The following is a 19,714-nucleotide window of genomic DNA, read 5'->3' as shown; positions in this document are numbered from 1 at the left end:
AGAGAAGGAAGGGAAGAGTCAGATGTACCATGTGAAGTTGTGGGAAAGATGGAAATTGGAAGCAAAGGTTGATGAAACATTCCAGTTCAGAGTGACAGCATGAAACTGCACTAATACACAGTCATCAAAGTACTTGAAAAAGGGTGAGGGAGGGGGCCCCGGGTAGGACTGGAACAAGGAATGTACCACATCCTACAAAAAGGCAGGCATAGCTAGGACCAATGTGGGTACCAATAGTAACACCTTTAACTTGGAGGAAGTGAGTGGAGTTAAAAGAGAGGTTGCAAAATGTGAAAACAAGTTCAGCCAGCCGGAGAAGGGTGGTGGCTGAAGACTGGTTGGACCTCCATTCAAGCCAAAAGTGGAGAGCCTACAGGTTGTCCTGGTGGGGGATGGAGGTATAGAGAGATTGAATGTCCATGGTGAAGAGCAGATAGTTAGGGCAGGAAATCGGAAATTGTTAAAGGTGACAGAGGGTGTCTGAAGAGTTACAGATGTAGGTGGGAAGAGACTGGAGAAGGGGGTGGATGTGGGAGAAAGAGAGTCGAGATGGGAAGAAATCTGTTCAGTAGGGCAGAGATAAACTGAAACAATGGATCTACCAGGGCAGTCCTGTTTGTGAATCTTGGGAAGGTAGTAGAAGTAGGCTTTTAGGGCTTGGGGGACTATGAGGTTGGAAGCAGTGGAGGGAAGATCTCCAGAAATGAGGTCAGTGACAGACATGGAGAAAATGGCTTGATGTTTAGTGGTAGGGTCAGGGCCTCGGGGAGGTAGGATGAAGTGTTTGAGAGTTGACACTTGGCCTATGTAAGGTCGAGGCCAGTTCACCAGACAACACCACCGTCCTTATCAACAGGTTTGGTGACAAGGTTAGGCTTGGAACTAAGAGAAATGAGTAGAGCAAGTTCAGTGAGAGACAGCTTAGAGTGAGCGAGGGGGACCAGAGAAGATGGCCGATGTCACACTGACTGTCCTCAATGAAAAGATCAAGAGACGCTAAGAGGTCAGAGGGAAGGTCCAGGTGGAGACAGAATACTGGAGACGGCCAAGGGGGTCCACTGTGCGGGGGGAACATTCCTGAACAAATAAGTGGGTGCAGAAGTGAAGCCGACTGAAGAGATCAGCATCATGCCAAGCACAAATTTAATCATTTATGGCCTGGGGGAGATTAATATGCCCCCCACCCTTCTACTTGTCAGGCAAGATCCTCTGGCATTACCAATCATAGCTCACAAGATGATGATTCTATTCTACAAGGTAGCGAGAGTTACAGAATACATACAAAGTGACTCCTGACAATGCACCAGTCCTCTGACGTCAGAGTGCGCCTAGCTGCACACATGCGCAGCGACATAGTCAGGACTTAGTGGTGCATGCGCAGGATGACATCATCACGCAGCCCGAATGCCATCGCGTATCTGTGCCAATTCCATCTCCGCGCATGCGCGTTAAAGCGTCATCGGGTATCCAGCCCCTCAGTAGGCTGGAGGAAGCGGCTGAATGGGAGACTTTGAGGCTGGAGCTCTCCCCCCTCGCTCCAGGCCTCGACGCTTCCTCCCCTTAGCCCCTCACTCCAGACCTCGCTGCTCCCCTCCACTCCCCTGGCCGACTGTTCCTCACTTCGCGCCACCCCGCTCTCTTGCCTCTCGCTCCCCGCACCCCCTCCACAGCTGCTGGCTCTCGGCTGCGCCGCTTCCCTCCTCTCGGCCACTTGTTCCTACGTCGCCCCTTGCAGCCCGCCTTGCTTCTTTGGGTGGCGCATGGAGACTGATCAAACACGGGAGCGAGTGGGCGAGAGCAGAGAAGCAGCATGGCCCAGAATGTGCGCTGAAGGGGGCGGAGGGCGACACACTGGAAAGTGGGGTGGCACAAGGTGAGAAACAATTGGCCAGGGGAATTTTGGGGGGGGGGGGAGAGAGAAAGGGAAGAAAAGGGAGAAGAGCAGCGAGGTCTGGGGCGAGTGGCTGAGGGGGTGAGAAAGCGAGTTGCCAAGGGAGGAAAGCAGCCAATGGGGCTAGTAGCTGTGCTCAGGTGTAATCAGTCCTGGTCAGTCATATAAACGAACCACAATAACGAATCAGCAGCACGTTTAATACTCTGCCCAATTTTCTTGTCCATCTATCGGGGTGCCAATTCACCATCTTCCAATGGAAATTCAATCATAAAATTCCTTTTGCATTTGATAGGATTACTAGAATATCAAATGGAGCTGAGGATTACAGTTAGTATCCAAAACTACATAGCACATTACTGGGCTTCCATCCAACTTAAAGTAAGGTTAGTTTGCTAGAACGATCTAGCCATGAGCATTTCCTGTGATAAATTGAACAGTGCCATCTTGAATCCTGGCAGCTGTCTGAACACCGCAGACACTGAAGAACCTGCATTTGCACATATGCAAACACTGCGCCACCTAATGGTTGTGTCGTCAGCAAACACCGCCATATACAAACAATAGGAGATAAAACAATTTTACACATTTGGAGGAGGTATGGCCATGCATAAAGTCAAAGATAAATGAAATGGTGTAACTCATGCCTAATATCAGACATACAACAGCAAACTGCAATTATTGCAGAAATTGAATGATGAGAAAAATAATTTGTACCCATGTTTGACTTCTCTTGTTTATAAAGCTTCACTATCCTGTTCCTCACATATACAAAGTTGTTGACTGTGTATGTGCCAATCACCTCCACAAATAAAAAAAGTGATTGGAAAATTGAAAAGGAAAAACAAAAAAAAGAGCTGAACAGAGTCAAACGTATTTCAAGAATGCCAACACAATTTAACATTAATAGTGCAATCTTAGAGTAGCAGAGTCATTTGAGAGTTCAGGGGGTGGTTGTTCCCGCCCTTTGCGAGTTGCCCCCAGCCCAAGTAAGGGTCCCATACTCGGTCACGTGCCATGGCCAATGGTGGAATGAGCACATTTTTGTTGTCGATGGCAGAAGAGTTATAACCTTAAGGGACGACAGCTGCTTACAGGCAGAGGATCCTTCGGGAACAGAACTTGCGTTTCCTTCAAAGCACATGAGAAAGGCAATGGCAAACCATCTCATCTACTTGCTCCCTAGTCATACTGCTCATCTCTCATGGAAGTTAAAAACTTCGAGACTCTTATGAGCAAGCGAAGTGAAGAGGAAAGCGCAGGACTGTGAGGCGTGGAGAAACAAACGGAGGACCTGCCCCTGGGCAAATCACCGAAGTACAATCTAAAGAGCAGTCCCAAATCAAAAAGGTATTCCTTGGGAATATGAGGAAACTTACTTGATCTTTCTGCCCCTGTATTTTTGTGACTTGCTCCTTAGTTTTAATCACCTTCTTCAAAGAATCATTTTCCTCATTCAGTTCTGCAATTTGGTCCTGAAAATAAAAGATTTTCATTGGATGTGATCCTTAAAACCATTACACTTGGTTTGCAATCACACAACAGTACCATGGTACAATTTAAATGGCATGAAAAAAGAGACACCTGGGAGTGTAACTAAACAAATCCTTCAAGGTGGCAGGTCACGTAGATATGGCAGTTTAAAAAACCATACAGGATCCTTGGCTTTAAAAAAGCCGAGGCATAGAATGCCAAAAGCAAGGAAATTATGCTAAACTTTCAGACACTGGTTAGGCTCCAGATAGAGTATTGCATCCAGTTCAGAAAGGATATCAAGGTCTTAGAGAGGGTGCCGAGGAGATTGACTAAAACAGTACCAGGATTAAAGACTTCAGTTACATTGAGGAGAGAGATATACTGGGTTTTTCTTTCCTCCTTAGAGCAGAGGAGGAGAGATTTGTCAAGTCTTCAAAAATCATGCATGAACTTTATTTCTCTATCAAAACCAAACTGTTCCCAGTAGCAGAATGACTGTTAAGAGGACAAAAGAGTAAAGTTAATTGGGAAAAGAACCACAGGTGAAATGGAGATTTTTTTTTTTGTGCAGAGTTATGATCTGGAAAACACTGTCTGAAAGGGTAGTGGAAGCAAATTCAATAACTTTCTAAAGGGAATTGGATAAATACTTGAAGGGGAAAAAATTGCAGGGCTATGGGGCAATGGCAGAAGAAAGGACTAATTCAACAATGGGCCAAATAGCCTCCTTCCACACTATCATTCTATGATCCTATATTTTATGTAAAGTTCTGTTTTGGCCATATATTTGTTTTGGGATGACAACATTGACAAGGCAGTAACTACTATTCATATCTGGTCACCTAGAGAGAATCAAATGCCAAGCATATTGTGAATGCCAGACTCACTTCCCTGAAAGAGAACACCAGTTGGGTCTTTATGGCAATTCAATAGCTTTCAATGCCATTTTCCAGTGAAACTACAAATTGCCAGATTTATTGCGTTCAAATTCACAACATGCTATATCAACTCATTCTTGGGTTACTAACCAAATACCATAACCACTTGGTGATTCTACACACTAGATAATTACATCCACTGTCTTGTACTTGACATAATTTCATTAATAATTCTAATGCGGGATAGTGTAACAGAAGTGCTAACTGAAATAAGGTTACATACCACAAGTGTCAAACTTGTGGTATCTAAGAGCATAAAATATGGTGCCAAATCAGATTTGTCTAAATGGTTAAATTTAACAATCGTATACAATGAATGAACAAAGATGGGACATAAAGCCTCTCATGCATTTTTTCTTGTAATTACAGTCTCAATTACCTTCCTGTCCTTCAGTTTTCAGGGTTATTTTTACATGTTTGTTAACACTGCTGCTGCAGACTCAAGTTCGGATTTCAGTCTTCAACTTTGGAATTGATCTAAGCTTTTTTTAAAAATTCATTCTTGGGATGTGGGTGTCACTGGCTATGCCAGCATTTATTGCCCATGAGGTGGTGGTAAGCTGCCTACTTGAACCACTGCAGTCATGTGAGGTAGGTACACCCACAGTGCTGTTAGGAAGGGAGTTCCAGGATTTTGACACAGCGACAGTGAAGGAACGACGATATAGTTCCAAGTCAGGATGGTGTGTGACTTGGAAAGGAACTTACAGGTGGTGATGTTCCCATGTATTTGCTGCCCTTGTCCTTCTAGTTGGTAGAGGTTGTGGGTTTGGAAGGGGCTGTCTAAGGAGCCTTGGTGCATTGCTGCAGTGCAACTTGTAGATGGTACACACTGCTGCCACTGTGTGTCGGTGGTGGAGGGAATGAATGTTTGTAGATGGGGTGCGAATCAAGCGGGCTGCTTTGTCCTGGATAGTGTCGAGCTTCTCGAGTCTTGTTGGAGCTGCACCCATCTAGGCAAGTGGAGAGCATTCCATCACACTCCTGACTTGTGCCTTGTAGATGGTGGATAGGCTTTGGGGAGTCAGGAGGCGAGTTACTCGCCGCAGGATTCCTAGCGTCTGACCTGCTCTTGCAGCCACGGTATTTATATGGCTACTCCAGTTAAGTTTCTGGCCACTTAAATGCAGTACTGGAGAAGTACTATATTGTGGGAGGCGTCACACCGAAAGTTTACCAGTGGTAGTTCTTACAACAGACAATAAAATATTCCATGGCTGTAACAGAAGTGCAGTTTTCCTTGTGCAAAGATTTCTCCCTGAAGTAACACCAAAGTGATTGCCTGGCCATTCATCTCACTGATGCTTGGTAGTACTACATGTGCAAAATAGCTGCTGTACCTACGCAGTGGAATTAATTCCAGGTCAAGCATTTTCTTTGCAGCAAATCAGACTAACCTGCAACAATGATCGTCTCTCTTTAAAGCTCTCTTCAAGTGTCTTCATTTCCAGCTCATGTGATCTGGCAAGGTCTGCAATGAACATGAAATAAAGCCTATTTGCTGAGATAATCACTTAAAATTATGCAACGCACACTGGGAGTAACAAGTGTTTGTCAGCTGTATTACAAAGTATTACATTTATTCTTTTCACAATGCCATTTATCTGAAAATACCAGATGTTAGAGAATTTTGATTACCTGTCAGAGAATTTTGACATTCTTTCTGAAGAGACTCTAGGTTATTGGAATGAGCTGCAATAAGCTCCTGTTTGTGGGCTTCATTTTGAGAAGTTAAACCTTGAACCTAAATATAAGAGAGACAATCTTTCAGCTGCTTAAGCAAACACTGGTACCTTATAAACATAGAACCAGGAGGTGGTTATTCAGCCCATTAGACCTGCTGCAACATTTTATTTATTTTTTTAATTTCTTGGGATGTGGGCATTACTAGCTAGGACAACACATTGCCCATCCCTATTTGCCCTTGAGAAAGTGGTGGTGAGCCATCTTCTTGAACCGCTAAAGTCTTTGGGGTGTAGGTGCATCCACAGTGCTGTTAGGGAGTTCCAGAATTTTGACCCAGCGACAATGAAGGAATGGCGATATAGTTCCAAGTCAGGATGGCGTGTGGCTTGGAGGGGAACTTCAGATGGTGGTGTCCCCATGCATCTGCTGCCCTTGTCCTTCCAAGGTGGTAGAGGTCATGGGTTCGGAAGGTGCTGTCAAAAGAGCCTTGGTGAGTTGCTGCAGTGCATCTTGTAAATGGTACACACTGTTGCCACTGTGCATCTGTGGTGGAGGGAGAAAATGTTGAATGTGGTGGATGGGGTGTCAATCAAGTGGGTTGCTTTGTCCTGGGTGGTGTCGAGCTTCTTGAGTGATGTTGCAGCTGCACCCAACCAGGCAAATGGACTGTATTACATCCCACTCCAGACTTGTGCCTTGTAGATGGTGGACAGGCATTGGGTGTCAGGTGGTGAGTTACTCACTACAGAATTCCTAGCCTCTGACCTGCTCTTGTCGCCCCAGCATTTATGTGGCTGATGCAGCTCAGTTCTGGTCAATGGTGACCCCCAGGATGCTGCTAGTGGGGGATTCAGCAATGGTAATGCCATTGAACATCAAGGGGAGACAGTTAGATTCTCTCTTGCTTGAGATGATCATTGCCTGGCACTTGTGCAGTGTGAATGTTACTTATCAGCCCAAGCCTGGATGTTATACAGGTCTTGCTGCACAGGGACATGGGCTGCTGAAAATTGTGCAATCAGCAGCAAACATCCCCATTTCTGACCTTATGATGGAGGGAAAGTCATTGATGAAGCAGCTGAAGATGGTTGGGCCTAGGACACTACCCTGAGGAACTCCTGCAGTCATGTCCTGGGATTGAAATGATTGCCCTCCAACAACCACAACCATCTTCCTTTGTGCTAGGTACGACTCCAACCAGCAGAAAATTTTCCCCAATTCCCATCGACTCCAATTTTTCTAGGACTCCTAGATGCCATCCTCAGTCAAATGCTGCCTCGATGTCAAAAGGCATTCACTCTCACCTCACCTCTGGAGTTCAACTCTTTTGTCCACATTTGGACCAAGGCTGTAATGAGGTCAGGAACTGAGTGGCCCTGGCAGAACCCAAACTGAGCAGGTTATTGCTGAGCAAGTGCTGCTTGATAGCACTGTCGATGACCCCTTCCCTCACTTTACTGATGTTTGGGAGTAGACTGATAGGGCAGAAATTGGCTGGACTGGATGTGTCTTGCTTTTTGTGTACAGGACATACTTGGGCAATTTTCTACATTGCCAGGTAGATGCCAGTGTTGTAGCTGTACAGGAACAGCTTGGCTAGGGGTGTGGCTAGTTCTGCAGCACAGGTCTTCAGTACTATTGCCAGAATGATTTTCATTAGTTTTTGAGGGCCAGAGGCTGCTCAGCATTATGACTCAGTGCACCATTAAAATAAAGAGTTATATTGCATTCAATGAGGTGTAACTTTTGAAGGGCTTTTACAGAGAGACTAAGTGCAGAAAGTGGAAGTTCACATTAAACCAAGTGATTTAAGACTTCCATCTGTGGGGACTTCAACAGCACAACTTGGAGAAACAGAAAATCAATGACAGCAACTTCTAGATCTCTACATTTAAATTTGCATGTACGGACACAAGTGGCTGTCAGTTTTATCGTTTTTACAGCAAACCCCTACCATTTCCCCAGCATTACAATTCCAAAGCCCAGCCATTTGTTTTATCTTCTCAAAAGGAAAGAAAGGAGGGGTGGGGAGGAAAGAAAAAAAAAAATAAAGTTTATTGAAAGAAAGTGACCTCATTTTTCAGCTGTGCTTGCAATTTTTCGACATCATTTTTAAAGCTTTGCCGTAGATGCTCTTTCTCTGCAATGAAGAGCTCCTCAAGTCTTTCTTCCAACCCTTTAAGTTCAGTCTGGTGTTCTTCAGATAGCTTTTCAATTACTCCTTCATATTTGTTTTGTAGTTCCTCTCGATCCTTCTCTAACTGAACACAAGTAACGCTCCGCGTCTCTGATAAAAAAGAGAAGTGTTAAAATGGGGAGTTAAATTGGCAGATTTAAAAGTTCTCATTTCTACTATGGATGTAGTATTAACATATTCCAGCTTAAAAACATTAACATGAATCAAAGAGTTTTTCTTCAGTGCCTTGAGCAAAACTTCTAAAGACGCAACTCAATAGCAGGCTATCAGTGTAATATAACAGAGTCCAAATATTTTTTTTTACAAAAGGTGACTAACTTGTGATTGTTAGTTTTGTAAAAAGCTAAATTCTGGCCATGTGGTGGACTAACTCGACAATTTTACAAGTTTAATTCACAGCTCCATAAAATATAAAAGGATGCCCCTTTTAAATAAAAGAAGCTGATCAATTAAGAACATTTTGGAAACTTCAAAAATCTGCTCAGAGTTGTAGATTACCTCAATGATTGTTCTTTTTGCATTGTTTGAGCAATAGTATTTATTCAGAAAAGATTTGCTGCGTTTGACAGGTTATAAAACGAATTGTTAATTTCTCCTTCAACTGCAGAACCACAAGAGTTGATTGCAGATTTGGTCTCAACCCTGCCGGAAGTTTTCTGGTAAATCAAGAGCTGGGAGAAAGTAGCCCACACATACTGAGGACTGCCTGTGTGGGGAGTATCTATACTTCTGCACATCCTTTAAGACAATGTGGAACATTGATAACTTCAGTCAGAAAATGAAGGATCATAAACCCATGCCTTGCCACTCTCTTGTGCACTGTTATGGAGCAGTTAGCTGTACTGTGAAAATCCAATATATTATTGCCTCCATTAAAATCTGACTGACAACACATTCAAGCGTCTTCAAAATAAATTCTGCAGAAAGCAAATTAGGCATGCTGCACCTTGAGGGGAATCATCAAGCAGATTGTGGCCCTTGGAGGCAAGTATTAAAAACGAAGCAAAAATAAAATCTGTATCCGTGCAGCATCCTTACTGAAAGGAGGTGGGCAATCAGTTTCTGGTTCTCCACCGCTGCCACTGATGGGTTTACTATTAGAACAAACATGCCCTGGGCTATTCTGCTTTCTCTTCCTACATGGCAACATGACTTCCATTCCATATTCCTCATTACAGCATCACTGAGTTATATAATGGACATTGGGAAAAGCATAGCACATTTCACAGCAGTGGGGACTGCAATCTAGAAATCTAAACACGTGTCAATAAACACAGCTGGGATTCTTTTTGCAAAGGTGGTAATAGATTGGAACTATCTGACACAGTAGCTCTCCTATATCTCAAAGGAACTCAAGACCATCAAAAACATTTATCTTGATCTGTATTGAAATGGTAGTAGAAACTTCAATGTAACTTTTGCCTCTGCCACAGATGCAAAGTCATACTTGTGAATTAATTTGGAGAGGGAGTGTATATAAATCAGCTACCCTGATATTTTCACAATCTGAATTTCTTACAAAAAAAATCTTGCTCATGCTTTCAGTTGACCTTGTGAATATTTGAAACATGTCTAAGTGAGCAAAAACATTTGCCACAGTAGCAACTTCAGAATTGGACTTCATTTAGAATCAAAAAGCTTGCTAGAAGCTGCATCAATTTACAAATTAGGTTACAATATCAGAGGTCTAAAGTTATAACCATTAATGCAGCAGACTGCAGTGTGAAAAGCCATCAGTCTCAATGCAATGCTTGGCTCCATTGAGCACAGCTGGCATGAATCCAAGTGACTTCATCACAGCTGTTTACATTATACAGAGCAATCATCCAACACACTAACTAGCTATGTATTTCCAGTTCAAAAAAACCAAGTTCACTGCTCTGAAAGATGTCCACAACAGCTCCAAAGGCTATGCAATACCCTTCCATTCAAGCAGGTTAATTGGCAGGATGTGGCCCGACTACACAAACTTCACAATCAAGAATACATCTGATTCAAAGTCTTACAAATATTTTGGCTTGACAGGTGAAAACACAGCCTTTTTCAGCAACTAAAGAAAGATACACCCACTGAACATAAACTTACACAGTACATAAACTTATGGCCAGAGTACAAGTGTTTCAGTATTACTGAGCCAGATGCATTTTGCTCAATGGAAAGAATGATAAATTCACTGAAATAGAATAGCTGAAAGCTGAAGGATCTCTGCACTGGTAAATGAAATAATTACAACAGCCAGTATTAAATTATTTCCAGAACACACAATAGTTAAATAGAGCAATAATTCAAAACAAAAGTACAACTAAGGAAACCCAAAATGGTGCTTTAGGATTCAAAATTTTGAGCCTGGACAGAAGCAAATTGATTTCAGTCTACCAAAATGCAATCCCAACATTGCTAGTCTACTTGGACCACTCCTGTTCGTTACCCTCCATCTCCCCTCCTCTGCCACCCCCACAGCCTCAAGGCAGAAACTGGAATGTAATGATTACAAATACAAGAAACTTGTACATGCACAATTATATTCAAGTCAGAAGTAGATAGATTTTTCGGTACTAAGGGATAAGGAACTGGAGGATATGGGGGTAGCACAGGAAGTTGGAGTTCAGGTGGAAGATCAGCCATGATTTTGTGGCATGGCTGAGCAGGCTTGAAGGGCCAAATGGCCTACTCCTGCTCTTAAATGCTTATGACTTAATAGCTGCCTGTGGGTCATTTTCATACGCAAAATCAATAATGAATTATCTCCCAACAGCTTCCTCCCAAGTGATCAATGTTGTTAAGTGACATACGCACATGCGAATTGAGAAGTAGGCCATTCAGCCCCTCTAGCCTGCTCCGCCATTCAATGACCATGGCTAATCTGTTTGTCTCAAATTCTGCACTCCCAATTACCCGATAACCTTTGATTCCCTTGCCTAACAAGAATCTACCACAGCCTTAAAAATATTCCATTACCCCACCTTCTGAGGCAGAGAGTTCCAAAGTCGCACAACCCTCAGAAAAAATTTCTCCTGATCGGTCATAAGAAGGGCGACCCCTAATTTTAAAACAGTGCCCCCTAGTTCTGGACTCACCCACAAGAGGAAACATCCTTTCCACATCCACCTTGTCAAGACCATTCAGCATCTTATAAATTTCAATCAAGTCTCCCCTCACTCTTCTAAACACCAATGAAAACAAGCCCACTCTGTCCAACCTTTCCTCAAGACAACCCATTCATTCCAGGTATCATTCTAGTAAACCACCTCTGAAATGCCTCCAATACATTCACATCCTTCCTTAAATAAGGAGACCACAACTGCACATAGTATTCGAGACATGGTCTCATTAATGCCCTGTACAACTGAACCATAACATCCTTACTTTTATTTTCAATTCCTTTCAGAATAAAGGATAGCATTCCATTAGCCTTCTTTATGACTTGCTGTACCTGCATGCTAACATTTTGTAACTCGTGCATAACACCTAGCTCGCTCTGCACCTCGAAATTCTGCAGTCGTTCTGTTTAACTAATACTTCGTTTTTTTTATTCTTCCGGCCAAAGTGAACACATCAAGTCACCATGCTCAGAACCACTTCACTTAGGCCTCATCACAACCTTGATATAGTGAATGCCAATGGAGAGACATAGCTAACAATGTCAATGCCACTTTTGCCCAAGAATGGCACCAATGAGTCTTGGCAAAACAGATCATGGGAAAACCCATCACTGGAGTTTCACTGAATGCAAGATGGAAGTTCAGGTTGTATGAAACCATTCATTGCAGCCCCATAAAGTGGCTGGAGTTTAAGACAATGCACTCAACCCATCTTCAGTTACTTCATCAATAACCTGCCCTCTATTGGAGTGGGGCTGTTTACTAATTTTTCCAGCGTTTGGCTACATTCATAACTACTGACATGGATGTCATCTTGGGTAGAATAGAAAATCTCAAAATGGATCAGCCTCCAGATAACATCCACCCAAGAATAATAAAAAAGCAGATGCTCTGTGAGCAACTTACCTGCATCTTCAACAACTCACTAGAGCCAAAGATAGTTCCCAATTTCCATTAAAATATGGGCATAGGAATTTATAATAAAGCATCGGATAGAAGTTTGATAGCAGAAAAAGATTATAGATGGTGATAATTTATTCAGGGGAGAACAGACTGCACAAGTGACCACTTAGGCACTCAACACAAACTTTATGAATTCCAACCCTCCCAGATTAGAGATTGTAACAAGACACTTTTACTAATCGACATATTAAAAGGACAGCAGCTAACACAAAGGTGACAACTGTCTTTGCAAATCCATCCAACCCACTATCTGCCTCAATAGGAAACAAAATTCCTTTGAGCTACAAGCAATCACATCTATCTTCTCGTGTCACACTATGGTTTAAAGTGAGACAGCTGCAGCACATTTGCCAAACTGAGCCCGTAACGGTATCAAACACTTTGGGAATCTTCTGAAGCCCGACATAAGATTTTGGTATTCCCTGTTGGGCATTTTTGCAGACAAACTCTGCACCAGTTAACACAGAAACCCCCCATCCAATCCAACAGAATTTCTTAGAGGTCAATGGTCTCAAACATCCCATGACCATCTACTGCTGCACCCTAGTCATAAAGTTTGCAACACTACCCTGGTATACATTTAAAATGGACTCAATATATGTTTCTGAAAATATATGAAAACGTATGACTTGGTATATAAATTATTTGCACCTTGGTTTTGAAGAGTGCAAGTTTAGCTTTCCTTTGAATTTTGATCTTTACTATGGCAGGGTGCATAAGAAATAAGAAAGTTCATCCAAGCAGTGGGCTGACAGTTGAAAATGCATTTATATAAACTTTACCACACCTTAGTGCCTTGTAAACAAGTTACTTGAGAAGCTGTTTGCAAAGAGCAAGATGCCAAAAATAGAAGAAAGTGAAAGACTTTTAAATTAATTTTGAGTTCTGGTTGAGGGACGTCAGGACACCTAGATCATTTGGATGCATCTTAAAATACTGTTAAAGAATCAAACATCCACCTGACCATCACTGAAATGGGCAGACAGGACCAGGTAAAATAAAATGCTCTCTCAATAATGATAGCAAAAACCTTCTGAACATCTCAGTATATTTCCTGCATTTTATGAATAATTTCCTGTACTACATCTGCACAGCAATTAAAATCTTTTGATTCTTATAAAAGCTTACCACATAGTACACAAACTTTGCAGCAACCATAGGCATCCACAATGAACCACAGGGAGCAGAACAACCAAAAAGAGAGGGGAGGATGTTATCATACATCAAGGATATTGCAGCATATATAATAATGCAAGTTTACACCAGTCACGAGGATTTTTGATCATTTTTCATTAACGGAAATTATTTGGTTGATAGTGGAGTTTAAGCCTCGTGTTTGAAAAAAAAAATGCAGATTTGTTGGCAGGCCTGCTGACGAAAATCGCTGTATGGAAAAGTTTGTAGAGGTAATGTCCATCTAGAGCAGGGGTCAGCTAACTGCAGCTCCGGTGACATATGACTAACATCTGATTTGCGGCTCCCAACCATTTCCAATTGGGTCGCATTAACATGGAAAAAAAAAAGTGTAAAAAAAAAGTCAAGAAAAGTAACAACCATGTTTTTATTGTGGGGATAACAGGCTAATCACTATACCGCACGTTACAGTTTTAAATATTACCAAAAATCATCATGCTCTAAATTAGCCTATTTGAGTGGTATAGCTACATGGTCATAAGTAATGCATTAACAGGTTTTATGGTTGTGACCATTATGGTTTCTAATTTGCTGAAATGATAAGTTATTCTAAATATGCTGTTAGAAGCTATTTTTCTATCACGAGAAAAACTAACCAAAAAAACTGCCTTAATTCTAGGCATCTGTTTTAAAGACTTACTGACAAAATTATAGTTAAAAAGGCCAAAAGCGTGATGAGTTATAACAGGCCTAACTCAAATGAGTTTTTCTATTGATAGACAAATTCAATGCATGTATTTTCAATATATGCAAATTACGCATTTGATCCACAGACACTTGGCAATTAGCCAAGCAATTGCTTTAGAAATGCCAAACTTTCATTTTGCAGTTCCCAATAGGTTTTTATTTTAGGCCAATGCCAGGGAAATAGCAACAGGCAGCAGACAAGGCAGCACAGACCTCAGATGAACAGTGACATGGAGGACCACCAGCACAGAAGTCAAGCGCAACCTCTAACAGCATAGATGCATGCACATCTGTGGGACCTGAGTTGTGATTAAACTGAGTGGCACAAGGTGAGGAACACATTGCAAGTGAGCAGGAGCAGGCAGCAAAAGCTGTGTGTAGTCCCCAAAGGTTGGTGGAGGACAGCATCAGCCTTGCTCAATCCACTGGAGATGCTAAGCCTTTGGAGTTGATCACAAAGTGGATGCTTGTGGAGTAGCAAATGGAGAAGTGTGGGCACGTCCAGAGTTCCCTGAGGCCGCGTGCATCCATGGACAGAAGATGGAGTCCACTCACATCACGAGTGCCCCTACGTCTCAGTCACATGAGCACAAGTGCCTCCATTGAAAGAGCGGCCAGCCTTACAGACTCATATGCGCAACCAACAGATACAGGAGCAGCACTGTAGATATATTATGCAAGCTACACTGCTCAGCAGCACTGACTATTTGTTGCAGCAATGGGAAAGATGCATGGAGGCACAGCCAGGTGCCTTACTGCTCTTGGTGAGCAGGCACATACAGATGTGCCATGAAAGGGCAGAGGCTGGTGTTGCTAATTGCAATTGGGGCTCTCCTCAAGGTACCCCCCCTCCCGCCCCCTCTGACAGAGACCCCCATGCTGCCTGATGCCATGAAGGACGCTGCTCCTGCACAGATGCAAGTGAGGCAGGTCGTGGCAGGGCCCTCATAGGCACTACTAGCCAGATGTCAACCACTGGCATCTCCTTTGCCAGAGGAAACAAATGAGCAGGCAGCCTCCATTTCTGCTGCAGTGACAGGGGGAGCACAACATTGAAGCTTGTGGAAGAGAACACAAAATAGTGTTATCACAGTGGTATGCACTTGGGTGAATTTCTTTATGGCTATGTTAACTAAAAAGATAATTTTTTTTGCATGAAGATGCTTATATTGGCAACCTGCCAAGTGTGATGTGGTTCATTCTAATCCATTGCTGAAGTATTGCTCGTAGCAGCCTAGATGGGATTGACAACAATTTCATGGGACACAGTCTTGGCATAGGAGGGGTTATGGAAAACATGTGATGGAGTAGATTATGCATTCATCAAGCTGTCATCACACACAAACCTGGTCTCAAGGTCCCGACAGCACCACTGCAATACAGGATGGCCCATACTCGGGTGAATCTTGCCTGGATGAGAGTGTCCCTGGCATGCAGGTCAATGTACTGTTATTGGAACATAGTAGCAGGAGTTGGCCATTCAGCCAGTCAAGGCTGCTCTACCATTCAATTAGGTCATGGCTGATCATCTACCTCAATGCCACTTTCCCGTGCTATCCCCATATCCCTTGATATAATTAGTACCAAGATATCTATCGATTTCTGTCTTGAACATGCTTAATGATTGAGCTTCCACAGCCCTCTGGAGTAGAGAATTCCAAAGATCTATCATCTCTGAGTGAAGAAATTCCTTTGCATCTCAGTACTAAATGGCCTGCCCCTTATTCTGAGATTATGTCCCCTGGCTCTAGACTCACCAGTCACAGCAAACATCCCATCTACATCCACCTTGTAAAAATTTTTCTAAGTTTCAATGAGATCCCCTCTCATTCTTCGAAACTCAAGAGAATACAAGCCCAGTTTCCTCAATCTCTCATGACAATCCTGCCATCCCAGGGATTAGTCTGGTGAATCTCCTTTGCACTCCCTCTATGGCAAGTATATCCTTCCTTAGATGAGGAGACCAACACTTGGCAACACCTCTGCATGGGTATGCTGCTTCCCAGAGGATGCTGTGCACTCAGCCGATCATCTGGCTTCAATTCCACTCATCATGTTGTCCAAAGCACAGCACCATCACAAAGTGCGAGACCCTTGAATGCTTGTATTGGAGGGCTCTCCCAGACCGATCAAGACACCAAAACAGCATTTTTAGAAGGCTAAAGGTATGCTCAATGGTTGCCCTCATGGACGCATGGCCGCGTTTGGAGCAAGGTGGGGGGGGGGGGGGGGGGGGCTCCCTTACAGGGTTTCCCACTGGCGTCAACAGCCACATCTTCAGCAGATAGCCACTGTGGGTGGCTCTTGAGCGATTAGGGCTATCTGCTGGCCTGAATGGTTGAGGCACCCAAGACTGCCTCTGGATTAATGCATCATGGCAACTGCCAGGAAACCTTGCACATACTTGCATCATCCTTTTGCAGTGGTCACAGGAGTTGAACTTTGAGGAAGTGGTAGCCCTTCTGATTGACAAAAGCTCCTGGCTGCCGAGATGGAGCCTTCATTGCCACACAGGAACATTCAATCACCCAAGCAGCTGAGGGAACCCTGCCATGGAGGCAGAGCCTATAGCCCTCTAGGCCTGACTGGCCTCAGCCATGGCAAAGATGATTTAATCAGATGCCTATGCATACTGGGCATCAGTCACCTGCATGATGCAATTAGAGGCAGCCAATTGGGATATGCTGCATCTGTCCACAACCGAGGCCTGGAAGGAACTCAATGCATAAAAATCCAATGCCACTGTTGACTTCACCGCAACAGGCAATGGATGGCCACCTGCTCCATGAGGCCCTCCTCCAAAAGCGACCACGCCTTCAAGGGCACTGTTGCTCCAACAGGTCAAGAAAGCTGACCCTTTGTCAGCAGACCATCTGGTGAGGGTAGTGCTGCCTTTTATCTCTTGGCCCTCTGCTGCATGATGCTGACCTTGATCCTTCTCCTCCATGATCTATGCAACCTAATACTTGGGTCCCATGTCCAGGTGTGCTCTCTAAAACCACTGGCTTGTGCAGCCCAGTTGCCCTGGCATTTTGTGCTGTCACAATGACACGCAAAGCAATCCCACCACCAGATCCCCCAATATTTATGATCACCAGTCACACTTCCCCAATGCTAAATTAATAGCAATGCATGAGCTCATCCTTGCTGCTTTCCCCACTTTTTAATGACTAAGTCAGATTCATTACTCAATGGATTCCTGCTGTGCAGTCACCTCAGCAGAGTTGCCGAGGTGCCGACATGTGGGGCCCATGCAACATTGGGCAGATTGCAAAGTGGTGATAAAATAGGCACTAACTGTCCCTTTAAATATCTTAGTGGCTTCCCGCCACCGCTAGGTATGCTGCCATTACGCTGCAAGTGCCTCCAAAGCCGCCTTCACGGGGCTAGGAAAATTCTGTTACTAGATGCCCCTTCATTGTTTCACAGCCCAAGTGAACAAGCTGGCTTGGAACTAGCCATAACTAGTGTCCACAGAAGAATCCTGTTCAATTCATAAATATTAAAACACGAGTACACCAGGAGTTGTTGTTTTGGAGCAGTCATTTTTAATCAGTGAATAAAATATCACTTTTGGAGCTAGAATGCCATTCCATATGAACATACGAACATACGAATTAGCAGCAGGGGTGGGCCACTCCTTCCTTCGAGCCTGCTCCGCCATTCAAGAAGATTATGGCTGATTGGACTGTAACCATGACTCCACATTCCCGCCTACCCCCAATAACCTTTCACCCCCTTATCAAGAATCTAAATATTTAAGGCAGAGGCAGATAAAGACTCTGCTTCCACCGCCTTTTGAGGCAGTGTTCCAAAGACTCAACCATTTTTGAACCCAGGTCAGTATCAAGCATGCCAAGTCATTTATAAAATAAGTGCAACAAAAATATTCCCTTTGTATAGCCTTAAAAATCAAACTCAATTGCATTCTCAACTTCAATTACATTTTTGTATTTGCCACACAATCCGGGCACCTCAACTGCAGGTGCATTTCTGCTTCAGATTTATGCCGACTATGAACTTCACTGAAATGGAGTAAACATTTCATTCCAATACCTTGCAACTAACCAAGGGAAAAGTTATTCTACCAAATATAAAAATGATGTTCTAAACCATTGCATCATCCAGTCCACAACTGTTTCAATATTTAAATAATTTTAAGCAAAAAGTATATTAAACATGGAGGGATTATTTTAAAAAGTGCTCAGCAAATGAATAACCATGAAGGAACTTTTTTCATTTGAACTTGTGTTTTGTGGACTGCCAGGGGTGGGGGGGGAGGGAACAACATATCTGCCTAAGGCGGTTCCTGGTACAGCAAAGCTAAGAATTCCACGAACTTGGATCAAATAGCCAGCCAGTCTCCAAGGGTATAAAAGTAGAAGTGTTTTTAGAAATATTGTGGAACAGTCAGCAACAGAAATATTACTGAAAAGTTCAGAGTGCACCAGATCACATCATGCAAATTCATTTTAGACAGCTGTGAACAAAACTTGGCACAGTTCAATTGATGTAATTCTTACCTAATTCACTACGCAGAGTAAGCAGCTCCTGAGACAACTCCTTGTGACGTTGGCCTACTACTTCCCTCTGTGAAGAAAAATATTTTGTTACTATGGAAGGACGAAACTTTGAACTACCAACTCGTAAATAAGCGGTTATCCAAATTTATGAAATTTAAATAGCTTGAATCACTGGTGCACAGAAATTGGTATGAAAACCCATAATAGCAAAATTTGAAGATGCATCAAGTTATACTGCATTAAAAAGAATGCGATGTGCCATATGTACTTGCTAAACAAAGCCTCAAACTAAGAAAACTATCTTCAGTAAAAACAAAACTCCAGTGTCCAAGACTCCTTGCTTGGCATTTCCATAAAGCCTCAACAGCTACAAGACAGACAGCTGACTAGACACAGGTGACTACAGCTCTAATCTACTTCATGTTTTCTAATGAGTGCAGAACTTTGAATACCTAAGGATCAGCATATCCAGACTAGAAGCACTCCAATTCAAAAAAATTACTTGGTTTTAACCAAATACAAGGCTTGAATTAGTGCTTAGTTCACAGTTCTCGCTGAATTATTTTAAAATTAAACTTAATTAACTCGCAAGAGTGGCTTCAGCAAGGTTTAAAACAAATATATTTTTTCTGTTTAATTTACAAAATATTGGAAAATAAAAAATAAATATCAATTGCACAATTATAAATTAAATCTATAAGGAAACATACAGACCTTTCATCAGCTTCAAAACCTTGGGTAGATAAAATTAAGTGATTTGATTCACCAGCGATCAATAATTCTCAGGAAATTGAACTTGAGTTTTCTAACCCCTAAAGCAGAGTCAGGATGTGGCTATAGGATGTTCTGAGCTCCCCTGCTAATACCCTGACTCTTCAATGCACCACAATTATTCAGCTATTAAGCAGCTAAGAAGGGAAGCAATCTACAGTGAGGAATAGCTGGAAATAAAATTGGCTGAAACTACTTGCGTCAGTTACCAAACCCTTACATTTGCAGTCAGCAAATCACAAAAGAATGCATCAGTTACCCTCTTTCCAGCACAAGGACCGTACAGG

At 42.9% G+C, this 19,714-nt stretch overlaps 1 protein-coding gene across 6 annotated transcripts in view; it reads right to left on the bottom strand.

Annotated features, from left to right (window-relative positions):
- The window catches only part of mtus1b (microtubule associated tumor suppressor 1b), a 230,389-nt gene that overhangs the window by 20,053 nt on the left and 190,622 nt on the right, over positions 1–19,714 (bottom strand). For all 6 annotated transcript variants that reach the window (XM_068034588.1, XM_068034613.1, XM_068034594.1 and 3 more), the window contains exons 8-12: positions 18,657–18,723; positions 8,064–8,278; positions 5,944–6,049; positions 5,703–5,776; positions 3,271–3,366 (exon numbers count right to left, since the gene is read on the bottom strand). In XM_068034588.1, the coding sequence (XP_067890689.1) occupies positions 3,271–3,366; positions 5,703–5,776; positions 5,944–6,049; positions 8,064–8,278; positions 18,657–18,723 (558 nt within the window). The remainder of the gene's footprint in view (positions 1–3,270; positions 3,367–5,702; positions 5,777–5,943; positions 6,050–8,063; positions 8,279–18,656; positions 18,724–19,714) is intronic.

The sequence above is a fragment of the Heterodontus francisci genome, chromosome 1, assembly GCF_036365525.1.
Source record: "Heterodontus francisci isolate sHetFra1 chromosome 1, sHetFra1.hap1, whole genome shotgun sequence".
Lineage (NCBI taxonomy): Eukaryota > Metazoa > Chordata > Chondrichthyes > Heterodontiformes > Heterodontidae > Heterodontus > Heterodontus francisci.
Note: the sequence above shows the minus strand (reverse complement) of the source record. Positions and strands in the feature narration are given on the sequence as shown.